The sequence below is a fragment of the Mus caroli genome, unplaced genomic scaffold, assembly GCF_978045245.1.
Source record: "Mus caroli unplaced genomic scaffold, Mus_caroli_1 scaffold_15, whole genome shotgun sequence".
Taxonomy (NCBI): Eukaryota; Metazoa; Chordata; class Mammalia; order Rodentia; family Muridae; genus Mus; species Mus caroli.
The window spans coordinates 79,387,856-79,412,242 of record NW_028227270.1 but is presented as its reverse complement, the minus strand read 5'-3'; the positions used below and the strand labels follow the sequence as shown (position 1 = coordinate 79,412,242).

Below are 24,387 nucleotides of genomic sequence, written 5' to 3'. Positions count from 1 at the left end.
CTGTTGACCCATTAGCTGCTGAGATTCCCAGCCACAGCTCAGTTTTAGGTACCGTAAATATCATCCAGCAATCTTTGGAAGAGGAAGGTGAACATAGGATGTAGCTACAAACTCAAATTGTTTCTCCAGAGATCATGGAAGGCTTTATTCTCGGTAACGATTTTTGTTTTCTTCCCTCAACATTAGCAAGATATACCGTCTGGCAGTAAGAACAGAGGCCTTTTATCCTCAACTCTTCTAGAATCAGACCATGGGGCAGGTTGATGAGATTGTAGTGCTAAGGAAGTGTTTGATCTGCCCCCAACCCTAAAAACAAAACAAAACAAAAAACAAACAAACAAACAAACAAACAAAACAGACAGGAGCCAATCTGATGCAATTCACAGCAGAGTCTTTATTCTATTCGAGCTAGTTTGTCCCTTCCCTCCCCCCCAACACACACACACACACACACACACACACACACACACACGCTTCACTAACCTCTGATCTGGCTGATGTTTGTGCCGTTGTGTCAGGTACATCAGGTAAGCCCGCGGCATCTCTTGCTGCTTTTTGGATTCCACTGAAGCTGGACCCGCACTTGTGGGCATGTTTTCATTTGGTGCCAGGCATCCTCGTGGATTTTTTTCTCAGTGCTATGCATCTCGGTCAGACTCCAGGATTGAGCAAGTTGCCATGGCCAGACAGGAGTTTTTTAAACTAATTTCAGTCAGTCATAACTAAGGCGTTTACACATTATCCCCCTTACTCCAACTTTATCACATTCATGCTCACACTATGGCTTGGTTTGTAGCACCAGGAAAAGTGCCTTCTGGGGCCTTGTGTTCCTTATAGTCAGGTTCTCTCAAATGGAATCTGGACTTAAGAGATTTGACCTCTTGAGATCAGGATGGAAATGATGTAATTGAATCTCACTAGATAAAGCCTTAACAGCAGCACAACCTTTAGGAAGAAGCAAACCGCCACCTATAGTAAGATGAGCTTTGTTATGTTTGTGTGTGTGCGCGCGCGCGCGCGCGCGCGCGTGTGTGTGTGTCTGTCTGTCTGCATGAATGTGAGTGGAAGCCAGAGGTTAGCATGAAGGGTATTTGGCCACTCTTCTTCCTTCAAGACAGGTCTTTTTCACTGAACCGGAATCTTGTGGATTTGGCTAGCTGGGCTGGCCAGCATGCTACTGGATCCTTCTGTTTTCTTGTCCTCTGCGCCCTACTGGGCTGTGAGTCTAGCCACAATTGGGCTGCCCCACACCAGCTTTCTATGTGGGTTCTAGGGATCCAAATTCAGGTCCTAGTGCCTGCATGGCAAGCATATAGCTGACTGGGGCATTTCGCCAGCCCAAATCTTTCTCTTCTTTCTTCTTCTTCTTCTTCTTCTTCTTCTTCTTCTTCTTCTTCTTCTTCTTCTTCTTCTTCTTCTTCTTCTTCTTCTTCTTCTTCTTCTTCTTCTTCTTCTCTTTCTTCTTTCTTCTTCTCTTTCTTCTTTCTTTCTTTCTTCTTTCTTTCTTTCTTTCTTTCTTCTTCTTCTTCTTCTTCTTCTTCTTCTTCTTCTTCTTCTTCTTCTTCTTCTTCTTCTTCTTCTCCTTCTCCTCCTCCTCCTCCTCCTCCTCCTCCTCTTCTTCTTCTTCTTCTTCTTCTTCTTCTTCTTCTTCTTCGATTAATTTGTTTTATGTATATGAGTACAACAGTGTAGCTGTCTTCAGACACACCAGAAGAGGGCATCAGATCTCATTACAGATGGTTGTAAGTCACCATGTAGTTGCTGGAAATTGAATTTAGGACCTCTAGAAGAGCAGTCAGTGCTCTTAACCACTGAGACATCTCTCTAGTCCCTCCAGCCCAATCCTTATGTAAAAAGAGTTTGTCTTTAATGTTCCTTTTCCGTCTCTTTTAAGGAATCCTGCACTCTACAGGATCCTCTGGGTAACCAAGGCTATCCAGTTGTTCTACAGACAATTCTGTTGTGTAGAAATTTCCTCTGAATTTAAACACTAGTAAGTTCTGAATTTAGGAAGGTTCATTAAGACTGAGGAGGTGGCCTGGAGAGATGGCTCAGAGGTAAAGAGCACTGACAGCTCTTCCAAAGGTCCTGAGTTCAATTCCCAACAATGACATGGTGTCTCACAACCAACTGTAATGGAATCCGATGCACTCTTCTGGTGTGTGTCTGAAGACAACTACAGTATACTTATATAAATAAAAATAAATTAATTAAAAAAAAAAAAGACTGAGGAGGTAAAGAAAACTCAAAAGGCTAAGGAGTCCCTGAAATTTACAAGATCCATGAGGTCTTTCCTCAACGTTACATAAGTAGTAAGGACTGATGGGGACAGAGACTTGACAACCTTATTACACTGTCTGCATGTCATTCAGGGAGCTCCAGAGTTGCAGCTTTCATGAGTTGTTGTCCCTGCTGGGGATAGGTTTTTCTGTGACAAAGCTGCCTTTGAGTTACCTATGTTGCTGTAGGCTCTCCTTCACCCATGTTCCTATAAGTAACTTCAATAAACTCATTAGTTCACCAAGCTAGACTTAGGTGGAAATTGTCATTTGACCATTGATTTGAAAGGAATTCTTTCTGGATGTCACTAGTGACAGATATCTTACATGAGATAATTGTCTGTAATGTCAGGGAGTGGTCTCGGCTTTTGAGGAAGAGTTGGATAAAGAAGACAAAGAGATGAAGAAACTCTGTGTCACTCTAAATCTGTTTATATGTCTGTTGTTTTATACTGCTATGCTTACTAGGCTTTGGTGAGGACAAAGGTAGACATGACTCTTTACCTCAGGCATTTGCAATCAGCAGGACAAGATGGGTTCTTAGAGCCCAGGTACTTGGACTCACCATTTAATGTTTATTAATCATGATGTGTGTTCGCGCATGTGTGTGTGTGTGTGTATAATATTTGAGAGAGGGTCTTACTATATAGCCATGACTGGCCTGAACTCTCTATGGTGACCTTGAACTCACAGAGATCTGCCTATTATACCTCTAGTTTGGGGATTAAAGGAGTGCATAATCTTATTTTATCTAATCTTGGAAGGTATTACAATCTTATCTGCACAGACCAGGAATAAAGGTTCAGAAAAGCAAACCTCTTTTTTTTCTTTAGCTTTAATGCAGACTGTGATCATGGAGTCAGAATTTAAGGTCAGTTCTTGTCAGGGTCTGAGTGTTACTGTTTTCAGTACCCTACACTAGTGTGGAAACAAACACCAAGTAGACACGTGCAGAGAGACAGAAAAGACTGTGTGTGTGTGTGTGTGTGTGTGTGTGTGTGTGTGAGAGAGAGAGAGAGAGAGAGACAGACAGACAGACAGACAGAGAGACAGAGACAGAGACAGAGAGACAGAGAGAGAAACAGAGACTATGGGTGTTCAGAGGATCAGAAGCCCTAGAGAGGGTTGATCCGAAAAGACTTTTTTGGAGAGCTTGGGGGATGGCCCTCTGAGAGATCAACGGTGGCACCAGATAGATGATCTCAAGTGAGGCCTAGGAAGAGACAACTGGAGGCTGGAGACTAGAGCGAAAGCAGTGGCTATGACCAAACAGCAAACAAAAATCACCTTTAGGGAGGAAGGTTTTATTTTGTCTTACAGTCTAAAAAGGTACACTGGTCATCAGTGCAGAGAAGTGACCATGAGCAGAGCGTGGTGCATTGCATCTGCAATCAGGAAACTGATTTCCAACAGGAAGTGGGAACAGACCATCAAAGCCCAAGGTCCCCCGTGTCTCACTTCCTCCAGGAAGCCCCCCAAGTACAGGTTTCATAGCCATTCAAAACAGAACAAGGTAGCTGGGGACCAAGTGTTGGTATCAGGACCGCTGAAACCCCTGACATCACATAGGTGGACCCGCAGACCTGTTGCCAAGGCAACAGCCACCTTATTCCCAGAATCCACTTGGCTCACCTCCCACCTTTACCTGTGTTACATCATCACCCATATATAAAGAAAGGCCCCCCTGATCTCTCTCTCTCTCTTCCCCCCTTCTCTTTCTGCTGCCACCTTGCCCCTCTCTCTCCCAATAAACCTCATTTAGAACTGTTTGGCTTGGTCTGGTCCTTCTGAAGGTGCGCAACGTTCAAGATCGTAACACCAAGTGTTCAAACCCATGAGTTTATGGGGGTATTGCACAATGCAAACCAAACAAAAGTGGTCCCTGTGGGCTCCCTTGGATTTTATCACAGTTTCACTGTCAGAGGGAGTCAGATGCAGGGCAAGTCTCCTTAAAGGAACAGAAGTAAATCAGCCTTGCCCTGCCCTGCCCCTTGCAGTCTTCAGGGGGATGGGTCTTCATCTCTTGCTCCTTGGTCTGGGGTCTTTCCTCAGAATTTCCAACTAAACCAGCTGCTTGCCGGTCTCTAGGGCCTGAGGGAGGACCTGGAGCCAGGTGGCTTTCCCTCTTCAGATTTAGAATCCTGGCCAGCTTCAATTTACATAACACAGCTTAATCCGCAGTAACAGGAGCTGCAAGGCAGGTTCTTTCTCTCTCTCTTTTTCCTCTCCAAGACACGGAAACCTTTATTTTCTCTGTACACCACAAACCGGTGCTGTTAAATAATATTGGATAATTGCACCTGTCGTACCTCCCATATTGTGCCGAGGAAAAATAATTGCTGGTTTTCTGCTTTGCCGTTTAGCTGTGACTCCGTCATTTGACTCGGAGCGTGTCATTTTCTCCCGTTTTTAGACTGTGTACAGTCAAACTGTGTGAAAGGCCTCACAGATAGGGGCCCTGCGTGTGTGAGTGGGCGCAGGCCTCATTCAGCAGTGATTTCTAATTTATACAGCATTGAAAATTTGCAGCTATAAATAAACAGCTGACTGGCTTAGCTGCCTACTCAAAATCCTTTATTAAAAAAAAAAAAAAAACCACCACCAACTTGATGTGGAAGGAAAACCAGGCTGCCTGACTATGGAATAAATTGGGTTTCCCAGTCTCTGGGCCTGGGAAGGAAGCTGATATCTCCTGGGATGGGGCCATGGCTCAGGGCTCAGGGATTTGGAGGTGCCCTGACATCCCCAGTTTTCCCCTCATGTTTCCCACATGTACCTCAGCATGTTTGAGGATCACTGTCTATGAAACTGGCTTCCTGTTATGACAAATAATTCAGGGAAGCAGACACAGGGTTGCTGAATACAGATTGTGGAACGTATGAGCCTTTGGAAGGGAGAGTGGGGAACCGGTTTCATTTTGTGAGAGCTAGCAAGGGATGTTAGCTTGTGTATGAGCCAATCAGGTGTGAGGTTAGCGATGAGGAGCCATTGTTCCCTGCTCCCCACCCCCAGCCTGGATAAGGGTCTCCAACTACTCTGGAGACACTTGGTCACTTTGTCATGTCTAGCATTGCAAGAAGGGATCAGTTGTTTTAGCAGTGTTACCATTTTACTCTACAACAAAGAGGGAAGAAAGTGGACTGGGGAATGAGCTGCCTGTGTGAACTTGGACCTGCCATTTACCCTATCCTGCCCCACCCAACCCCCTCTGGATCCAGAAGTCTACTGGAAACAGGCTCTCTGGAACCAAAGGGTTGAGAACATCTCTAGCCAACTCAGGTTGCACCATGGTAAGCTTAAAAAGAGATTGCCAGGTGGGGTGGTGTGTGTGTGTGTGTGTGTGTGTGTGTAGGGGAGTGTTTACACTATGGAAAGGAGCCAACATCATGAATCAGGAATTTAATTTGTTGTTGGTCGTTAACATTTGCCAGCACGCCACTCACTAACAGGAGGTCAGTTTGTCTCATTGAAAGATGGGACCCAATACATTTTCCACATACGAAGGCTAAAGTGGGTATGATTAGGAATTTTCACTATTCAAACATTATTGGGGGCATCATTTGGCTCCTGTTATTACACCAAGGCCCCCTAACATAACTTTGCAGGTAGCGAGTGCTATATGTCTTTTTCATGAATGTTTAATCAGCGTTCATTATAAGTGTCTTGTTGCTGGTAATTTAACGACACCAGCTCCGGGAAGCACCTGTCTGCTCATTATGCATGTGCCCAGTGGGACACTCAGCTGAGGTATTTCTGGTGTCAGAACAGAATTACACAGCGGCCAGCCACGCTGCCATCAAGGTTTAATTTGGTGCCAGAACAGTCAAGCCACAAATAGAAATGGGCTCAACAGACACCGGAGTGCACTATGTCTGTGAGAAGGCAGCAGTGCAGGTCATCTTCAGGGCGTGGAAAATTTGGGCGATCCCCTGCGAGCTGCCTCGTTAGGGAGTTTCCACCCTGGCAAAGCTCCTAGGCCTCTTCTGGGACCAGGCGCCCTGGGCAGTTAGGAGCAGCAGCAGGTGTGAGCAGGAGGCAGAGCTCTCATTTCAAGGAAAAACAAAAACAAAAAAACAAAAAAACCTTGGAGGCTCATATTCCCACCTTAGTGAGAAGAAAGAAAAAACAAAACAGGATTCTTGGTACTTGCCTGGTAGTCTTCCCTCGGGATGTGCCCTGAAAATATCAGACTATTGTGCTCTTCTATACTTTTATAAGCTTTTAAGGAATTTTTTGGTGTCCACTTTTACCCAGCCTCTACTATGTAGTGTTAGGCCAGGAAGTCAAGGTACACTCCACGGTGGCATCCACTCCCAACCCATGTGAGCTTAGAAGACTCAATCATGTTTTCCCACCCCCAGACACTGGTCATTGTATTTTCAGAAAGTGACCCTAAGAGGACTGTGGCAGATAATACCCCTGACTAGAAACATCAGCAGTTAACCTGGGCAGAGTGGTGAGAGCAATCCTGGTATGAGATGAGTGTGGGCAGGAAAAAACTCTCACAAATTTCAGTAACCATGAAAGAAGGAAAAACTCTGGGGAACAGAATGGGAAGGGAGAAGCCAGCATCTGTTCAGGAGGGCTCTCTCCTCCCCATGTGAGGTTACACACAGGCCGGTAACCATGGCTTAAGATGAAGAGATCATCAGGGAGATGCCTCAGGGGTTGGTTAAGAGCCATACACTTCTCTTGCAGAGGACTGGAGTTCAGTTTGCAGTACCTAAGTCAGGTGGCTCAGGACCACCTGTAACCCCAACGCCAGAGGAGTTCAGGTCCTCTTCAGGCGTCCCATTGGGGACACATCACATATGTGCCTTTGTGCTCATGCTCACCCACGGCCATGCTGTGTCATTCCGTGTGTGTGTGTGTGTGTGTGTGTGTGTGTGTGTGTGTGTGTACATAATTCCTTACACATACTTCTAAAAACCAAAAACAGAGAGCCTCAGAAAATTTACATCTTACTATCCACAACAGATAATTTAAAGACCAGAAGGGGAGGGGCATACAGAAGCTCTGATAACCCCGGGGGGAGTGGGGGTGCAGGGATGTTACAGACAACGCCCTCTGTTTTTGGTACCAGCCATAATGAAGCGAATAGGCCATTTTAAAAAACTACTAGCCGGCTTTAGAGGCAAAGGTCCCTCCCTACATGACTCAACTGGGAAATGTCACAGAAGGTCATCAGTAGATCTGATGACCTTCAGGGCATCTATACAGAAGACTTGCAGGAGGCAGAAACCTTATCTTAGCCGTGGTCTATATAGAGACAAACTGCAGTCCACTCATATATGGGCCAGTACAGAGGTGGCCCCAGCAGCCACAAACCCACAAGAGACAATACAGATGGAGGCCTAGCACTTGCTGCCTGCCCTCCTGAGGGATTTCACAGAAGTAGGCTTTTTGATTGGTTATTGCTGTGATTTCATATGAGCCTGTCTATCAGTCATGGCTACTTCTGAATCTGATAGCCATCTACCCGTGTCTTAGGGCTTCTATTGCGGTGATAAAACACCATGACAAAGGGCAGCTCGGGGAGGAAAGGGCTTGTTTTCCATATATTTCAGGTGATAATCCATTACTGAGGGCAGTTGGGATACAACTCTTGCTCTCCATGGCTTGCTCAGCCTTTCCTGTACAGCCCAAGATTACCCATCTGAGGTGGCACCACTCACAATGATTGTGTCCTTCCACGAGTCCCTAATTAAGGCAATGCTCTGTAGACTAGCCTACAGGTTAATCTCATGGAAGTGTTTTCCCAGTTAAGATTCCTTCTTGTTAGATATGGATAGGTGTGTATCAAATAAAAATTGACAAAACCCAACTAACACGGCAGAGAATGAAGTCCGGTGCCCTAAGCTCGGGGCTGATGGTCTAATTACTAAGCATCTTGAGGTAGAACTGCACTGTGGTGCAAGCAGATCCCACTCCCACTTAAGCATAATAGCCATTTCCCCCTAAAGAATACGGGTGAGAGCCGGGCCGTGGTGGAGCACGCCTTTAATCCCAGCACTCGGGAGGGAAAGGCAGGCGGATTTCTGAGTTCGAGGCCAGCCGCCTGATCTACAGAGTGAATTCCAGGATAGCCAGGGCTATACAGAGAAACCCTGTCTCGAAAAACCAAAAAAAAAAAAAAAAAAAAAAAAAAAAAAGAATATGGGTGATTAAAACCAAATCTAAGCAAGCGCTTTAGTCCCACATGTGCAAACCCTAACCCAGGAATACAAGAAACATGAAAAAAATCTTTATAGAAATGCGGTTTTATTTACTCATAAAAAATGAAATTATATCCTTTGCTGGACAATGGAGGTATGCAGAGACCATCAAATTAAGGGAAATAAGCCAAACTTAGAAAGACAAATGTTTATTTTTTTTCTCATATGTGGATCTTAGATTATATTATAGATACATGGACCCATGCATATACATGGTCCATGTGTGTGTGTGTGTGTGTGTGTGTGTGTGTGCGTGTCTGTCTGTGTGTCTGTGTCTGAGAGGTGTGGGAAGATGAAATCAGAAGGGAAGCTGGTGGGAGGAGCAGGAGTTGGGCAGGGGGGGGGGAGGTGATGGTCTTGGGAGGCAAATACAGTTAAAACACATGAATTACTTTTACAAGACCCTGTTCTGTGTAAAACAGGTATACAGCAGTGACAAAGCTGGACTTAAAAACCCCCAGGGAAATGAAAGGGCTCACGAGCTCTTGTGAGTCACCTGATCAGTTAAGGAGCTTGTATAGAAGCAACCTTGGCTCCTTCAGTTAGCCTTTGTCCCAGCTAAAGTCCTCCTTGCATATGGAATACACTGACTTCCCAATAACTCATCTGTGCCTCCCTTCAAACCAGTATCCAAATGGAAGAGCCATTTGACAGCCCATTACGTTCCACATTAATTGGTAACTCCCACCCCAAATGTTTGCTCTGAAGAGGAGTAGACTTCCCAGCACTTGTTATAAATTATTCTCACTGCCCCAGCAAGTTTGCTACCATTTTTTTTATTAGTTGTTATTATAAAGTTAGCTGCCGCTAGGTTATATTTCTGTACACTTCTAAATCAAGGGAAAATAGGTCAGAAATCACTGAAAACAATTAGCTTATTAAAAATACGTACTTTTTTTTTTTTAAAAGAGAAGTGGGGATTATTGAAAAATGGCCCAGTATTTGGTATTGGGAGATCTAGAAGAAGCCGGCATTGTCTTCATTGCGACAACTACTTTTTCTTTTTTTAAAAATTAGGTATTTTCTTTATTTACATTTCAAGTGCTATCCCAAAAGTCCCCCATACCCTCCCCTCCCCACTCCCCTACCCACCCAGCAACAACTACTTTTTATTTATTTATTTATTTATTTATTTATTTATTTATTATTTTTGGTTTTTTCGAGACAGGGTTTCTCTGTGTAGCCCTGGCTGTCCTGGCACTCACTTTGTAGACCAGGCTGGCCTCGAACTCAGAAATCTGCCTGCCTCTGCCTCCCGCGTGCTGGGATTAAAGGCATGCGCCACCACGCCTGGCTAACAACTACTTTTTAAATTACTATTTTTGGTCTTCTAATGACAGGGTCTTACTCTGCAGTCCAGGGCAACCCTGAATTCACGATCTTCCTGATTTAGCCTCCAGAATGCAGGGAATGCCCTGTGTGCATCACTATTCCAGCTTGGTCATGATTTTGACGTATGGAGCATGTCATCTGGGTCTTCCCCACACCCCTAGAAGGTAAAGAGAGTTCATGCCTCCATGTTCCTGTCCCCACACCCATTCTCTAAATGGTCCAGCAACAAGTTTAGACAAGCTTGTTTAGCCTTTTTGGTCAGAAACAAAATGTGGAGGTCAATCAAAAGTAACAGATTCTGAGATGTCAGGAGTTATCTGTCAGCCTTTTAGAAAACCAGGAGATCCCAAGAGAAGATCCCTTTATATTCTTTATTAAAACTGTGCAACATTCTCTGTCCTTTCTATCTCCACAAGCAAGTCCACCCCTGATGCAAACAGAAATAATAATAATAATAATGAGGATAATAGAAAGATGACCAGTTCTTAAGTTTCTTCTTCCATGGCTCTTGGAAAACAGTATGTCATCAATTCTTCTTCATCTGTGGCTTCGCTATGGCACCTGTACAGACAGACACAGAGACACCTCAGATAAGTTTCCCTAAGGAGTATTCTTGAGTGGGTAGCGATTCACACTGATGGGGCAGTGGGAAATCAAAAATGCCTTTTCACACGGGGAGAAAAACTCTGATAAACCCCCATTACTGCTTCAGAGACAAGAAGCAAGCTAGTCCCCTGCCTTGTGGGTCAGTGTGTGGTTAGCCAGATACTCAGTAATGCTACTGGTCTGCATGGTACTCTCAAATCAGCTCCCCTGTGCTGCTGCTTTGTAAGAGTGCAGTGTGCTGTATGCATCCATGGGAAAATGCAGAGACTTTACAGATGGAGATAAAGAGACAGCATCAAGTTAGAGAGGAACTAGGAAAATGGCAGTCTACCTAAATGGGGTCTTCCATGACTTCTCCCAAATTAGTTTATATCAGGATTGGTTTCAGGTAAGCACATTATAGGATCATTCTTCTGTTGAAACTATAGTATGACATATCTAGAACGGGTTCCACTTAGCCAACAAGTTGGCAGCTCCATATTTCATGGTCACCAATGTTGGCACAAGCTTTGAAGTTGATAACCTTTCTGTGGCTCGTTAGCCATTGTGCCTGTTGCCAAATGCTATCACTTCTACTTTGAATTTCTTTTTCTCAGCTCAGACTCTTCCTCCTTGTGGGAATCAGAGCCATGGCGGCTGTGGTCTGCAGTGTCTCATGCTCCAGATTCCAGCACAGCAGCAGACAACAGGAGAGTGAGCAGACAGCCTACGGAATGGGAGACCAGCATGGCCAGCCCTGCTTCAGTCAGGGGGTTAATATCTCGCATATATAAAGAACTCAGAAAATTAAACACCCCCTAAACAAAGTTATCAATTCGAAAGTAGGCTAATGAACTAAATAGTCCTCAAATAAGGAAACATATTCAATAAATATTTTTAAAATTGCTCAACTCTCTTAGCCATCAAGGAAAGGCAAAATAAAATTCCATTCATGGCTATAACCAACGAAACAAGCAACAACAAATTCGGTTAGAGTGTTGGGGAGGAACCCTTGCTCACTTCTAATGGGAATGTGAACTGGGATCGCCCCTGTGAACATCTATATGAAGGTTTCTTAATAACAACAAAACAATTCTAAAACTATAACTACCAAACAACCTCCCTGTACCACTTCTTGGTATATACAAAAAAGACCATATTCTATCATGGAAATATTTGGGCATCCATCCATGCTGACTGGTGTTCTAATCACAAATTAGAAGATGGTTGCATTTAGATGTCCATCAACAGATGAATGGATAGTGAAAACGAGGCACACATACCCAGTGGGAAGCTACTCAGCTGTAAAATTGCCAAAAAATACATGGATTGTAAATTCTAGTGAGCGGCCCACACTTGGAAAGACAGACACAAGTTTTCATGTGTAGATCCTAGTTTCTAATTTTTATACATGTGTGTCTAATAGTGGGTTGTTTGATGGTGGATATAGGATTTGAAATCAGAAAGGTGATCAGGAGAGGGGAGATGGAGGAGGGCAATAGGACACATGTGACGTGGAAGTGGAATGGGGATGACAGAAGGCTCCAGCCAGGGATGGCAGAAGGGTAGGAATGAAGAATGTATAAAAATGTTACAATGAAGCACAGTGTGCTGTATGTTATTTCAAAAGCAAACAGATACAAAGAAGGTCACAGACTGAATTCATCCTTCAGATGGCCACCTCCTGAACGCATATTTTCAACAAATATACATTATAGCTGAGAATATAACCATCTGTTGCCTACCTATGTGTCTGGCCTGTCATCATTTCCTTTGCCTGTCACACAAGGCCTTTGGAATGGATGAACTTGGCAAACTACTGGCTTCCACTCTTCCCAAAGCTAAGAGTCATCAGATAATATCTGAATCCTACAGCCGAGTTTCCCCTGTTTTGCTGTAGCCCATGGGCCTGCCTATCTGTGGTCCCTACCAAAGCATCAGTATTTGGTTAGATGCAATGATCTGTCATTGTCCTTTGTTCTGTGACTATGTAACTTCATGTAATTTCTTCAATAGAAGAGGAATATATATCACTCGGGGCAACCTGAATCCATGGTTCTGGGGCCATGCTCATTCATATTTGGTACAGAATAAACTATGTCTTATACTTTAGAAGGAGAATCTCACTTTTTATGGACAGAAGGAATTCACATTTTCACAGTTTATGTCCCTCAAAGCCCCCATTGGGGTGAGCAAAGACCCTTATAGCATGTCACCCCTCATGCTGGGAGGGATATCACTTTGTTCTTTGGGCCCTAAAGTTGTAAAGAAGATTTGGTATTTGAATTAAATGAGATGGTATTTGAAGGAAGAGAGGAAACACTTGGAGTCCTCTGAGGGAATGCCAATTTGCACCAGGCTTTTGTTCTGCCAGTGTTCATAGGACCCACCTGAGCCCTACGTACAAAGGTACCTAGTAGTGTGGCCTTCTGGTTTGGACTCAGTTTTCCTTTGGTTTAGGGGAAGATCAGAGAACAGGTAAGAAGTGTCTCTGTGGACTGCGGATGAGAAAGAAGCACTGACCCCATTTCCAGTGATTGATCTTCTCGCCAAACAGGTAGATGCCGGCGACTAGGATGTAAGCGGCTGAGAAGAAGAGGATAATACCCAGCGGGCTGAGGGAGGCAAACACAGGGTACACCCAGTTTCCAGTCTGAACGTAGCGCCACAGGATCCTGCGTGAACAAGAAGTCAAGATGACTGTTAGCATCACGGAAGCCAGCAAGGTACTTTCACCTCAGGTTCAGCGGAACACTGGAAGACAGCAGGTGAAAAGCAGACATGGGGAACATCCATCATGTGAAGTGTCCCCACAGATCTGGGAGTCAATCAATCATCTCCCAGCATCATATGTTGTTTTAATAAGTCATCTCGTTTCATGGAATGAGGGGGGGCTTCTCCCTATTTAATACTCCTTAACCAATTTTGGTGAATGGATAAGAGATGCCCCCAACATATCATCAGTGAAGGAGGGTATGTGAGTCCATGACTGAACTGTTGCTTTCTTTAAGATGGACAGCTGGCTGAGACACTGGATCTGTAAGCTAAAGCAATGGTGTGTGTTGTTGTTGGTTTTGGTACCTAAGAGGGCAGCGTGGCTCTCAGCTCTCCACATCTTGTTGGCACAGGAGGGGAAGAGGTAGTGCATTGTTGCCCTCAGACAGGATGCTTGGAGGTTATGTGTTATCTCTGACTTTAGCTCGGGAGTTCTTAGGGACCGAGCACTAGGTAGGAATGGATGAATGGGTGGGGAGGCTCACACCTCACTCACATGAGGATAGGATGTAAGTTGTTTCTATGAGCCAAAGGAATGAGAGGAAATGCTGGGAGAGAAGCCATGATGTCTAAGGGAAGCCTAAAAACTGCACTCTGCTGGAAGCCAACAGCTTTGAAGATGCCAAAGTCTGGGATAACTTAAAACCCAGAATATGTGTTAAGGGACGATGCCACCTCGGCTGCAGCTTACAGCTGTTAAGTGAATTCAATCTGGAAGAGGATCCTGTGACTTAAATGTTCAGTCTGCCACCTATTAGCTGAATTACCTCCAGTGGTTTATTAATTCTGCCGGTGTAGACTCAGGAGCCCAGGAAGGGGGGGCTCCAAATATACAAACCTCATCAGACGGCTGCAAGAATTACCGGAGTGAAACACGTGTTCGGTACCGTGTATGTCTTGTGTAAGATACATAAGGTAGTGTGTAGTGCCTGGCATGAGGGAGTTTAACACGCGTTCCTAAGAGGCCACGTTCACAGAGTGACAGGTCAGCAGAGTTCTCTTGTAAGAGGGAAAATAGGCCGGACCTGAGAAATGGAACTCCAGTGTGGCTATTGGAGTTCAGACAGAAACATGAAGCTTTGTGCTTATGTAAGCCATCAGAAACCTGAATGCAATCTCTTGACGTTTCAAATACATTCAGTTTGGTAAGTGTTTTGTGGACCAGAGCTAATAGTTGGGACTAGGACTAGGGTGAGGCAAAGGGGGATCTGGAGTCTGGAATTCATAAGCTCATCTCTATGCATCAAAAGACACTGTCATCAGTGTAGAGGTGCTGTCAATAGGATGCCGGAAAAATGTGTGCAAATCATATGTATATTAAATGGTTAACATTTAGAAGATATAAATACTTTGCCTAATTCAAAAATACTCACAAAAAAACCTAATTAGAAATAGATGATTGTCTTGGATAGACATTCCACAAAGAACATACGCAAGGAATAGGACCAAATCAAAAGATATCAGGTGTCCCTAATATCTGGAGAATGCAGATCAAAATCATGAGCTACCACATCATTACACAGATTGTCTACTATTAAAATAAAAACTCAAACAAATCAAACCACAGAGGCTACCTGTTTTGAGGATATAGAAAAGTTGGGGCCTTTCTCTACCATCAGCTAGGAAAACTATGGAAGTTTTTCGGCGAGTTAAGAAAGGTTATCACCTGCCCCAGAAATTCTACTGTTGGGTTATATACTCAAAGACTTGAAATCAGGGACCCAACGATATCTGTACAGTAGGGTTTATAGTCCAAAGGTGGAGAGAGTCCACTGATGGATGAATGGAGGAACAAAACGTAACTTAAAAAAGAAAAATTTGAACCTAGGTTACAACATGGGTGTAAACTGTGAAGGTGCTATGGTAAGAAAAGGACTCATATAACTCCATTTATAAGAGGAAGCCGTGGTGTCAGAGTCATAGTGCCAGAAGGGTCGATGGTGAGGAGGCGGCAGAAAAGAGAAAGGAGAGATGTTGAGTGGACTCAGTTGTGGTGGGGAATGGTGCTGGTGGCTGTATATGAACATACCTAATGCCACCAAAGTACACACTTTAAACAAGGAAAATGGTCAATTTTATCCCATGTTTATTTTGTCACATTTAAAAAGTCTTTTTAGGGCCACTGTGATAGCTACTTTTATGTCAACTTGACACAAGCTAGAGTCATTTTTTTCCCCTTTTGAGTCACTTTTGAAGAGGGAACCTCAATAGAGAAAATGCCCCCACTAAACTGGTCTGTGGGCAAGCCTGTGATGCATTTTCTTGATGAATGGTTGATGTGGTCAAGTTCAGCTCCCGGTGGGTGGTGCCACCCCTAGGCAGGTGGTCCTGGTTCTGTAAGAAGCAGGTGTTGAGAAAACCATGGGCGAGCAATTCAGTAAGTAGCATCCCGTGTTACTTCCCACCTTCAGGTTCCTACCTCGACTTTCTTCCGTGAGACGGTGACCTGGGAGCTGTACAGTGAAATGCACCCTTTTCTTACCCTAGCTTTGGTTTTAGTAAACTTTATTAATTATTAAAATGACCCAGCCAGACTACAATAACCGAGGCAGAGCCCTACGGATGATTTAATCAGCTCTTGCACAGTGACTGGGGGATTACCCCTAAATCTATTTTTCTAATCACTGGACTGTCTACTTCCCAAGTACTTGCTGTTTGAATCTTGCTCGGGTTGTGTCAGCTCCAGCAATCTGTCGTTAGGGATGGGAGCAGAGTAGAAGGTGAGGGGTGGTGGTGATTTCAGTTGGGCGCATGTTCCTGGCCCATCACATCTTGTGGAGATCTCCTGTTCTCTCCATCTTCCTCCTCCTTCACCCTCCTTTCTCCTTCACTTTCTCTCCTTTCTTTTCCTGGTTCCTACCTGCGACCTCCAGCCCGGTAACTGAAACTTCTGCTTCTTCTATTCTCCCCAGTAATTGGCTGTAGCCACCTTTATTTAACCAATAGTTTTAAATTGGGGTGCAAAGTTTACTTAACATCACTTGGTGTACATGAGTATCTTCTAGTCGGTGGACAACCAGATCTTGGGGGGTTTCAGTATTTAGCATTAGAATACATAGCAACGACAGGGCAACCCCCAACAATGGTGTTTTATCAAAGCAACATAAATCCTACCTAAGATGGACAGCATCAGTCTTAGGGTCAAGCAAGTGTAGCTTTGGTGTTTGGCCCCTAGTCTTGCCCTGCTGTGATCATTCATCTACCAAACCACCCAGCTGTTCCCTGCCATGTGGATGCTGTGATGACTGTAACAAAATAATATCATCATCATCATTGACACTAGAATAAAGATGTGCAAGGCGGAGATGCATTGTGGGCTTTTCACAGTGCCTCTTGCCTGCATGGCTATCTTGTGGTACAGATCAGAATGGAAACACAGGGCAGAAAACAAATATCCCCAAAGCAGGAATGCATCTCCGAGCAGAGGAACAGATTGTATTAATTAGTTCACAGTGTTTACTTTAAATTCATGAAATCAAGGCTTCTGAATTCCCATGTCCTTTTATGTGAGGCAGTCTGCACACAAGGGCATTCCCTGAAGGACCTGAGAAGTTTTGTTTTTGTTTCACTTTTGTTTCCTTTCAACATGAAGCTTCTGATCCCAGGGTTAGTAAATCAACTGTGTGTTTCCACAGAGAACATGCCCAAGAAGGGAGAGCTGTTAGATGACAGTAGGAAAAGCAGAAGAAAGCCAAGTGGTGTCAGGGACAAGAATGTAGTGGTTGTTGAAGGCCATTCAACATCGAGTGAGTTAAGAAGAGTCACCGGGGCAGCTGGAACCATTTCTCTGTGGATTGCTTAAATACAGGGAGAAAAGAAGGAAGGAAGTAGGGAGGGGGAGAGAAAGAAGAGAGAGAGAGAGAGAGAGAGAGAGAGAGAGAGAGAGAGAGAGAGAGAGAGAGAGAGAGAGAGAGAGAGAGAGAGAGAGAGAGAGAATAGTACACCTTGCTTGCATCTCACCTCTTATCTCCTGCATGGGCTGAATTTGGAACCTCACCCAGGCCATCCTGATATACCTCCTTTGGGTGTGAGGCTTCCTCCGGGTTAAAGACCATGGGGATTCTTGCCTGCCTGGCCTCAGCTGTCTGCTACATCCGCCACCTTCCTACCTCATCTAATCACAAAGACAAGAGAATTTCTCCAGCATGGGCTTCCTGATCCTTCCCCTACTTTCTCCTTTGACTCCAGAAAAGGCATCCTGAGGGGTCAACTACCTGCATCCCCTCGCTCGCATCCCTTCAGAATGTAGGCAGTGATTTTCTTCTTGGTGGGTGGGTCTCAATCTTTCCAGTAGAGAGGAACTGCTTTTCTAGAGGAGGATGTATCCTAAAGATTTATTTATTTTTATGTGCATTGATGTTCTTTGTGCCTTGCCTGCATGTCTCTGGGAGGGTGCCAGGTCCTCTGGAACTAGAGTTAAAGACAATTGTGAGCTGCCATGTGGGTGCTGGGGATTGAACCCAGGTCCTTATAACCACTGAGCCATCTCTCCAGCTTCAGCATTCACAACATGTACCGTTTTCTTGGGATATGATCTATAAACGAAGAAGGGATTTAAATACTATTATTCTTGAGGAACAGGAGGGTTCGCATTGACTGTTAGTCTCGTAGGATCTAGCCTCTGATCAACACCTGTGATGGATCACTCGGACTTGGTTATGGCCTAGTTATGGTTTTATTGCAGTGAATCAACGCCACAATGACGGAAACTCTTATAAAAGGAAAACGTTTCATTGGGGCTGGCTTACAGTTCAGAGGTTCAGTCCATTGTCATCATGGTAGGAAGCATGGCAGCAGGCAGGCAGACATGGTGCAGGAGAGGTAGCTGAGAGTTCTCCCTCCAGATGCACAGCAGCAGACTGCCACATTGGGCCTGGCTGGAGCATCTGAGACCTCAGAGCCCACCCCCAGTGACACATTTCTCCCAACAAGGCCACGCCTCCTAATAGTGTCGCTTTCTGTGAGCATATGGGGCTAATTGTTTTGTTTTGCTTTTTTCCTAAATCACCAGAGTTGGGCATGACTAGGAAAGATTATCTTGATTAGGTTAAATAAGGTGGGAACAGCCACCCTAAAAGTGAATGGTACCATCCACTAGTCTGGGATACTACACTGTACAAAACAGAGGTTTAGCTGGCTCACAAGTATTTATTATCCCCCTCTTGCTGGTTATAGGGTGCAGCGTGGACAGCTTGTTGCCCTTCTAAACCTGCTTGGTCTTTGGGCTCTCAGACCCTATATATGCCTTCCACAATGCCTTCCCACACCACTCCCTCCTTCTCTATGTTCTTACAGCTCTGTGTTTTCATTTCATCTTAGCACTTTCTAGCCCGACCTCCTGTAGTCTGTCTGCATAGCTCGTTTCCCTTAAGTACCAATACTCTGCAGGCTGGAGCCTGACCTTATATGAGTTCGCTTTTAAGGACCAGTTCTGTACCAGGGTAAATATGTGTTCAAATCCCCTTTTTAAAGAGGAATAAGGCCAGCGAGACAAGGACATTCCTTTCCCTACCCCTCACCATTGCTTCAGACAGAGTAGGGTGAGGAGTTTCGGGGCTAGGGGGCGGGAAGGAATGAGCAAGCAACCAGATTTATAGGTGACTAAAGCTTTCCAACGGAAATGAAAAATTTTTCTAGCCTCACTCCTCTGCAGGGCCAGACTGCCAATGTTGCAACCTGAAAAGTAGTAGCAGAAAGTGAACAACACCCTGGGGAGGAGGGTAAGGGGGCAATCCCCAGGTGTCTATGTGGATATATTTAGGTTACTAAACTGTGGTTTTATTGGAATGGTGTCTCTCTGGTGCAGAGTTAGCACCTCCTTACAGACTCAAGTTTGTTTCTCATGCCCCCTATGACCCAGTCCATGTTCAGAATCTCATTCTTACTATGCAACCTCTCCATCTGACCATCTCAGTTGATAACCAACCCCCTCCACTGGAGCTGACCTATAGCACTTCTCCATGGGTGTCTACCGCTGTGGAACTTACTATGGCCCCGTGTGCTCATGAGGTTCTCTGAAGATGCATTGTGTTTAACGGGGCAGGGATGGCAGGCAACAGAGTCACATGCCTTCTTACTGGGGACTGAACTAAACTGTGGAAGTATCTACCCTGAGACAATGACAAAATGCCCTCAGCTATACTGTATTCCATTTATTCTAGTACAAAGATCGGTCTAAAGCTACTTGTACCTAGGGTCTCTTGTATCCAAACCTAGCTCTTTCTCCACAGTGTGCACACTGGCCAAGCGTCTGCTCTGTTCCCAGAGTGTGTAAAACCCACCATGCTGGAGGTAAATGGGTGGCCATAAAGCTTGTCCTAATCTCAGCACTTTAAAATCTTTCTTAAGGGTTTCTTCCAAGATTTCTACTTGAGCCTCATTCCTTCTCCCACCAGGAGCTTCTGCCTTATGACCTCAGGACCTTGAGGAAGGCATTCAACCCAATCTAAGCCACCTTCCTCCATTCGTGCTCCCAGATCTAGCGTAGTTTCTGAGCATCCGGATGACAGGACACTCCTGAGTTTCTACCTCTCCATTTCCTCAGCCCCATCTCCACACTTCCGCCGTGGTCACCTGACTTTCCTTCCTACTTAACTCAAGGTACTTATTGACTTTGTGACTCTGCTTAAGACTTTTTCTTTTCTTTTCTTCTTAAGATTTGTCTATTTCATGTATGTGATTACACTGTTGATGTCTTCAGACACACCAGAAGATGGCATTGGATCCCATTATAGATGGTTGTGAGCCACCATGTGGTTGCTGGGACTAGAACTCAGGACCTCTGGAAGAGCAGTCAGTGCTCTTAACTGCTGAGCCATCTCTCCAGCCCTGCTTAAAACTTTTTCCCAGTAGAAAAGCACTCTGCAAATGCAAGTTCACTGACATGTATTCATGACCTAGCTTTCCCTGTCCTCCGATTCTGCTATGCCCCTGCCTCCTTAGCCCTTCAGAGCAATTTTTTTTTAATTTTTAAAATATTTATTTATTTATTTATTTATTATATGTAAGTACACTATAGCTGTCTTCAGACACTACAGAAGAGAGCATCAGATTTTGTTACGGATGGTTGTGAGCCACCATGTGGTTGATGGGATTTGAATTCAGGACCTTTGGAAGAGCAGTCAGTGCTCTTAACCGCTGAGCCATCTCACCAGCCCCCTTCAGAGCTCTTATTACTTCTACCTCATCTTTTCTCGCATTTCTTCCAAGATCATCTTACTTTTTCTCTGGATCTCAGCTTAAATGACTCTTCCCTTTAGAAAGCCAGCCCTGACCATCAGCCTAGATAGAGGACCCTGATCTCCCTACCACCAATTTCTATTCTGTGTCTTCTTCGTCCTTTGTCCCTTCTCATTCCCAGACAGTCCCTAAGAACCACAGGCTTCTTGTACCATCCTGTGTCCCCAGTATCTAAGTCACACAATATGGCTTCAGGATCCCTCTTAATGGTGTCCACTACTAATGGTCCTCAGCTAAGGTTTCAACCTCTTAATGTGTTCCTTTGTTAAAATTCAAAGACCCCCCCACCCAAGTAGTGGAGAACAGTGTGGAAATTATATTATGCAAGAACTTTCTTTGAGAGAAAAGGAAGAAAGACTTTAGCACTCAGGGGAAATTGAGGAAGGGTAGGAGGAAGATAGAAAGATTATGGGAGGGAAAGTGAGGCCATGAAGTTCTGGGTACCAAGCTGGTGACTTCTATGAAATTTCCCATGTCCTTTGAAATGTCACCTTGTGCTTTGCTCTCATTGTTAACAGAGCACTGCCCTAAATGGCTTCCCATAGAGAGACTGTGGCAATGATCCAGAGTGTCCTATGGCCTTGGTATTCAGGTCCTCTACATGGATGGTATGGCCCTTTCAGGCTTGAAATGGTGCCATATGCAAAGGCTGTGGAAGGTAGGGCTGGAGATATAGTGCACTGGTAGAGTGCTAGCCTACCATACATGAGGTCCGCAGTTCAACCACAGCATCATAAAACTGAGCAAGGTGACTATGGTGGTGTCAATGAAAATGACCACCACGTAGGGAGTGGCATTATTGAGAGGTGTAGTCTTGTTGGAGTGGGCGTGGCCTTGTTGGAGAACATGTGTCACTGAGGGTAGGCTTTAAGGTTTCAGATGCTTGAGCTAGGCCCAGTGTCATTTTCTTTCTGCTGCCTGCCAATCCAGGTGTGGAACTTTAGGCTCCTCCAGCACCATGTCTGCCTTCATGCCCCCATACTTCTGGCTATGATGATAATGGACTAAACTCCCAAACCTGTAAGCCAGCCTCAATGAAATGTTTTCCTTTATAAGAGTTGCCATGGTCATTGTGTCCCCTCACAGCAGCAGATAATGATCCACTTCCACAATTCCGTCAACTGGGAAGTAGAGACGGAAGATCAAGAAAAATGAAGATCACTGGGTTATTCTTGGTCATATAGATAGTTTGAGGCCAGAACGAGCTACATAAGATCTAGTCTTAAAAAAAATAGACAAGCAACAAAAGTCAAGAAGAAAGCAAGCTACGAAAGGAAGGGAACCAGATCATCCTCAAGCCCCAGACACAAAGCCATGCCCGTGCCCTTGACTGCAGACCACAGTGCAGCATTACAAAGAGTGACTGGCACCAGCTGACTGGAAGATGATGTCAAGGCCAGTTACTGGATTCATTTTCCGTGTTCTGCAGGTCTCTGGTAACTGCCCTCTGGGCGCTTACATCTGAGGCCTAAGATGTGACAGGAGAGTAGCACCTGGCTCCTCCCACCAAATGCCTTTTTAGATGGAGTGTGTATGGTTGCCTTGGATCATTCGTTCATTCATTCATTCATTCAAACTCTAATTGCAAATGAAACTGAAATCAACATTTTCCTATATGTATGCCTATATACTGCTGAACAATAATTACTTTTCATGGTGGGGGGGGACAGGGAAGTTATGGCTTGCCCTGTGTGTGTGTGTGCTCAAATGCTTGTGCGTATGTGTGTGCATGTGTGCCTGTGCACATGCATGCTTGTGTATGTGTGTGTGTATGTATGCTCAAATGCTTGTGTGTATGTGTGTGCATGTGTGTGTGTGTGTGTGTGTGTGTATGTGTTCAGGCATGCCCATGTGTCCTCTGAATATGATATTTTTATAAAATGAGTATTAAAATCAAACAATAAGAACCCGGCTCTTCTGGAAATTTAAAGGGTTAGATCACCAACTAAACCAACAAAAGGACTGATTTAATGGTATCCATTATGTAATGTTGATTTGGGTCACAAATGACAAGTGTCATTTAACCCATTCTATGCCGTTCTTACCTGATGATGTAGGCAAAATTAAAAGCACCCAGCAAGGTGAGTCCTAGCTTCTTCGATGGATAGTGGTGTGGTCTGAGGATGGTTTCAAACAGTGAAAAGGGAAATATGGAGGTATGCTGTAGAAGGAAATATGACAATCTGTAAGGCAGAACTCCCCAGATGCTCATAGTACCCACAATTCCCTTGCCCCATTCCAGGCAACCCATTTAGGCATTGCCAGGTTGACCTTTCCAAAACCTGAGTCAGATCATTCTTCTTGGATGCCCGAGGCCCTCCTGTGACTTCCTGTTACCTGTATGTTGGTCTAGACTCCTCTGTTTGGGTTCTAGGGCCTTTGGAAATGTACTACCATCTCTGACCTTACATGCTGCCTGCTGTGCCTTCCTAACACACACATGCATACACACACACACACACACACACACACGCATGCACGCATGCACATGTGCACATGCCAAGCACATACACTGACATACCCTCTCATCTACACACACTTGCTTTCTCTTATGTGTATACCTACACCTAACCACCTTCCTTTCCCACTTGGACAGGGCAGTGTCCCTCATTCTCCTTTGTATTCTGCATGCTGTTCTCAATCCAGACACCTCATCAGACTGTACTCGTCTCCATAAGTGGGCTGGGTCTTTTCTGTGTATGTGGATGGATCCTCTATGCTCTTTAAAACTAATGCAATCCTTTATAGTGCTATCTGTGAATTCCCCGATGCTAACTTCCCTTAGTCTGCTGCCATTCTGTCTGGAGCCGTGTAGTCTCACACTTATATTGTGCATCCATAAGCCGAGGGGAGGGGGGTATGGAGCAGACAACACTCCACATTCTCTGCGTTCCCTACTGCCGCCAGCACTGAGTTCAGTCCTGCCAGGGATGGTACTGTGAATTATGCATATGGAGCATCCATACGGCTCCATCTGAAACTCCTAAAGTCCACCAGATCTTTCCTGAGTCTTCCCTTTTTATAACCATCTGCTTTGTCATATCTTTCAAATACTTAAAACAATTCCATCAAAAACAAAACAGGACAAAAACACAGTCAAGTAAATGCACCTTTAGAGATGGTTGGTGGCAAAAACTACTGGGGCTGCTCCCTCCTGGGTTTTGGAAGCTACTCTAGGATTGGCCCTGGACAATGTTCCCTTGGTTTGCTGAAGACATTACAAAGCCCTTCAGTCACTCTGCACCCCGGTTTACACAGTTCTTTGCAGCCCCTTTGCTTCAAGATCCTCCTGATTCTGAGCCCCAATGACCGTCACCACCTGAATCACGGAGAACTTAGGGTTTGAGAGCGTCTGTGTGCTCTGGCCCAGCTTGTGTGGCTGGCCCTTAGGTCTCTGGCTCCAGGCACTCCTTGTTGTCAGTCCCAAAAGGCTGGGGCTCAAGAGGAGTCACTAAGAGTTGGCAGCTTCTTTTGTCCCTTGTACCTATGGCCCCATTGGGAGATCAAGATGAGCTTCAGGGGACACAAATTGTGACAAGTGGGCCTAGGTCAATATGGAGCAAATGACAAGGATGGGGTAGGAGCATCATTGGCTGGAATGTCACAGCCAGGGTCACACGTGGATAACACTGAACAGCCAAGCATCCTAAAGGCCTGGGATCCTCCGTTGTAGTAACAAGGCATGGCAGGTAACATAGCTTTTATGTACTTTTCCTGAACCTGGACCTGAATGTACTGACTGGCAAGATAGATGGGTCTGATTATAGTTTGCTGCTTTTGTGTGTTTTTCCAGTGAAGAAGCCTGATTTTCTGGGCATAGGCTTCTAAATACCACCTTGCCAAAGTAGCTGAAGCCCTCTCCACTTGGGCTTTCTTGTTGTCAAATGGGCACAATACATGAGTCCTTGACAGCATCTGGTGACCACCTACCATGCCTGTCGCTATTATTATTGTGAATTCTA

The 24,387-nt window shown here is 44.8% G+C and overlaps 1 protein-coding gene across 2 annotated transcripts in view; it reads right to left on the bottom strand.

Moving 5' to 3' along the window:
* Positions 1-10,183: 10,183 nt before the first annotated feature.
* Adtrp (androgen dependent TFPI regulating protein) overlaps positions 10,184-24,387 on the bottom strand; it is a 61,328-nt gene continuing 47,124 nt past the window's right edge. Inside the window, exons 4-6 of one of the 2 annotated variants that reach the window (XM_021180250.3) lie at positions 22,471-22,586; positions 12,935-13,086; positions 10,184-10,387 (exon numbers count right to left, since the gene is read on the bottom strand). In XM_021180250.3, the coding sequence (XP_021035909.1) occupies positions 10,353-10,387; positions 12,935-13,086; positions 22,471-22,586 (303 nt within the window). In that variant the 3' untranslated portion in view covers positions 10,184-10,352. The remainder of the gene's footprint in view (positions 10,388-12,934; positions 13,087-22,470; positions 22,587-24,387) is intronic. The other variant, XM_085831151.1, reaches the window with a different exon arrangement.